This window comes from Verticillium alfalfae, genomic scaffold (genome assembly GCF_000150825.1).
Source record: "Verticillium alfalfae VaMs.102 supercont1.2 genomic scaffold, whole genome shotgun sequence".
Classification (NCBI taxonomy): domain Eukaryota; kingdom Fungi; phylum Ascomycota; class Sordariomycetes; order Glomerellales; family Plectosphaerellaceae; genus Verticillium; species Verticillium alfalfae.
The window spans coordinates 2628161-2630874 of record NW_003315037.1 but is presented as its reverse complement, the minus strand read 5'-3'; the positions used below and the strand labels follow the sequence as shown (position 1 = coordinate 2630874).

The 2714-nt window shown below is 58.6% G+C and overlaps 2 protein-coding genes across 2 annotated transcripts in view; both read right to left on the bottom strand.

Moving 5' to 3' along the window:
• VDBG_02274 (tannase) overlaps positions 1-671 on the bottom strand; it is a gene marked incomplete at both ends in the record, with an annotated part of 1805 nt that extends 1134 nt beyond the window's left edge. Inside the window, one exon of the mRNA XM_003008040.1 lies at positions 111-671. Coding sequence (XP_003008086.1) covers positions 111-671 — 561 coding nt within the window. The remainder of the gene's footprint in view (positions 1-110) is intronic.
• Positions 672-1238: 567 nt separating this feature from the next.
• On the bottom strand, positions 1239-2681 carry VDBG_02273 (predicted protein; the record flags this gene model as incomplete). Its single annotated transcript, XM_003008039.1, has 1 exon — positions 1239-2681. The coding sequence occupies one exon, from the start codon at positions 2679-2681 to the stop codon at positions 1239-1241; it is 1443 nt and encodes a 480-aa protein (XP_003008085.1).
• Positions 2682-2714: the final 33 nt, after the last annotated feature.

The following is a 2714-nucleotide window of genomic DNA, read 5'->3' as shown; positions in this document are numbered from 1 at the left end:
CAAATTCGCGGGAAGCTGGCTTCACCCCTTCGCGGCCGCTTTTGAGCCAGCCCTGATATAAGGAAAAGGATCTTTTTCCTGTCGATTACGGGTAGAGGTTGCGAGCGAACCTCTTTGCCCAGCGTTGCGAGCTCGTGGTGGGCTTGGTAGCCAAACATGTAGACGGACTGCCAGTTGATCGTGTTGTTGGCGAGAAGAAAGACACTATCCCACTGGGAGTCAAACGACCCAAAGCCACCATCAGTGATGCCGGAGAGCGCACCGACAATAACGCCCGTCGGGATGTAAGCCTTCTGGGAGTTGATGGCGAGGCCGCCTCCTCCTGTGGACACGTATCGATTCTTGAACGCTTCCGGAGCCGGAGCCCAGTAGGTGACATGGACGCGATCGCCATCGGTCATACCATCGTGCGAATAGGCGAATGTAATGTTGCAATAGTCGAAGGAAGCAGTCGGATACCACTCGCTCGAAGCGGATGCGTTCCTTACGAGTGTCGACTCAACCGAGTCCGCATCGATTGTGAGTCCCGGGAAGAAGTCAGCAGCAGGTAGTGATGACTGAGCGAACGAGGTGGAACAGAGTTCAGTAAGGGAGGTGGCCTGCGCTGCTGCACAAGAGACGGTCGAGGCGAGAGCCCAGAGGGCACACGCAAATTTCCATGGAGAGGCCATGTATGAATTGAGGTTGCAGGCAGAAGAAAATGAGATAAAATACGGAATTGGGTATTAACTGGAGACACAAAATAAGTTTTGGCGACTTTGGATGCCACGAAAAGCATTGAATAGTGGCCTTATAGGCCAAGATAAACTGCGTGCTGCTTGTAGCTAACTTATCGGCAGAGGAAGGCCAGCCAGTCGGCTCACGATGTCGACGTGCGCATCTGACGTCCGAATACGCGTGGTCAGGTCCATCAGCCCCACAGCGTTCCTCTCAGGCTGATGTGTATGGCATTCTCGCGCCGCCCCTTGGCCGGACGAAGTGGGGGTGATCGCGAACAAGCATCGACGGGCGGCATGCCGGGAGCTGCTCGCAACAGCCCCACCGGGCCCGAACTCAGCCCTTCGGTCTTGGTGGGGCTGTGCCGACCCCTGACCTGACTCGACAAGTTGCTACAAGGGTCCAAAGATATGAAAAGGCCGCGATCCCCCTTGGTGGTGCAAGGACAAACTGGCTTGCGTCAACACGTTTCGTGGATCGGACGAATCTGTCGTCCAACCAATGCATCCATCATCGGCCGCCTATGCCGCCTCGATGGAAGAGTTGAACAAGGCTGATCGCATGCTAGGGATACCAGGACAATGAATGGGCATATCGTCGGTGAGATACTCGGATGCTACGACTCGAGGGCCTTCCGGCGTCCGGACCAGCATGTTGATCGACCTGCGGTACGTCATCCGTCCGTCTGGTCCTTTTAGCACTTGGAGATTGTGGTCAAAGTCGGCGGCGAAGATTCGCATCGCCTCGGGTGGGTAGGGGACATCGCGTTCCTCGACTGCGCGTACGCAGTCCTCCAGTGACATGCTGTGCTCCATCTCAGTGACGCGTCGGCCGACCCTGTACATGGTACCGACATCAAAGAGCCCTTCCTTGGCCGCGACGGCGTTCCCCATCAACGTCAGCGCCTTGAGGCGGATCGGCAGGTCGCGGCACCTGCTCGAGGTGAAGGCCAGGATGGGCAGCAGGCCGGGTTCGAACGTGAAGCAGGCTCGTTGCGGCTGGGACGATACCGGAGGAGCCACCTTGAGCGCTGCCGCCTCTTCTGCCAGTTCCATTATGGTCCGAAACGACTCGGTGTGTCTGTCAAACGACATTTCAGATCCTTCACCGCCAATGTCGACGAGGATCTTCAGCATCTCGTGCGAAGCGCGAAGGTGGCACAGAAGGCAGCGCTCGGCCGGGCTGGAGGCAGGCGACTCAAGCAGGGGCGTGACGCGATCGGACCACCGGTCGAGCAAGACCTTGCAGTGGGCTCGTAGTGCTGGATCGGGATTCAGGCGCGCTTGCCTGGAGCTGGGGCCCATCGGGGCAAGTTCGCGCGTGCGGTATTTGAGGTCACACAGGGATGCCTCGGCCTCCAAGACCGTGACAAAGGGGTGCGTATTGGCAAGATCGCTTGTCATGTCAAAGTCGAGCGGCAAGGCCGCCCCCTGGCGGAATGCTCGCGCGGCAAAGGGAGACGCGTGCAGGCGGCGGAAGATTGGCAGTAGGTGATCTCGCGCCCAGCCCGAACATCCCGACTCTGCGATGATGGCAATGCCATATCTGCAGTGGCGGATGACCGAGTCGATGTCGCCGAGCAGAAAAGCGACACATAGGTAGAGAACGCAGGTCAGGAGGACAAGACTCTCGTCCTGGGCGGCCTGGATATGGCGCAGGGAGGCATTGTAGTGTTTCAGCGCAAAGGGGTTCCCTGGCAGCTCGCTCGTGATGCGTTTGCCGTTCTGGAAATCCTCGTGCAGCGAGCTGATGGCGAGCACAGCGTGACGTACGGCGGGGGCAAAGTGGCCGAACTGCATGACGAGGTGTGTCCAGAAGTATGCATCTTGGGGTCCGGACAGAACGGGACCGACAACACGGGCAAAGTATTGAAAGGCGCGGCCCTCCATCTGATCGTGGGCAATCAGTTGATGCGGGCGGTACCAGGCGAGACTACGCTCCTGGGGAGACCTCTGGTGCTCCATCTCGTATCCGGCACATTGGCGGCCGGTCGATGT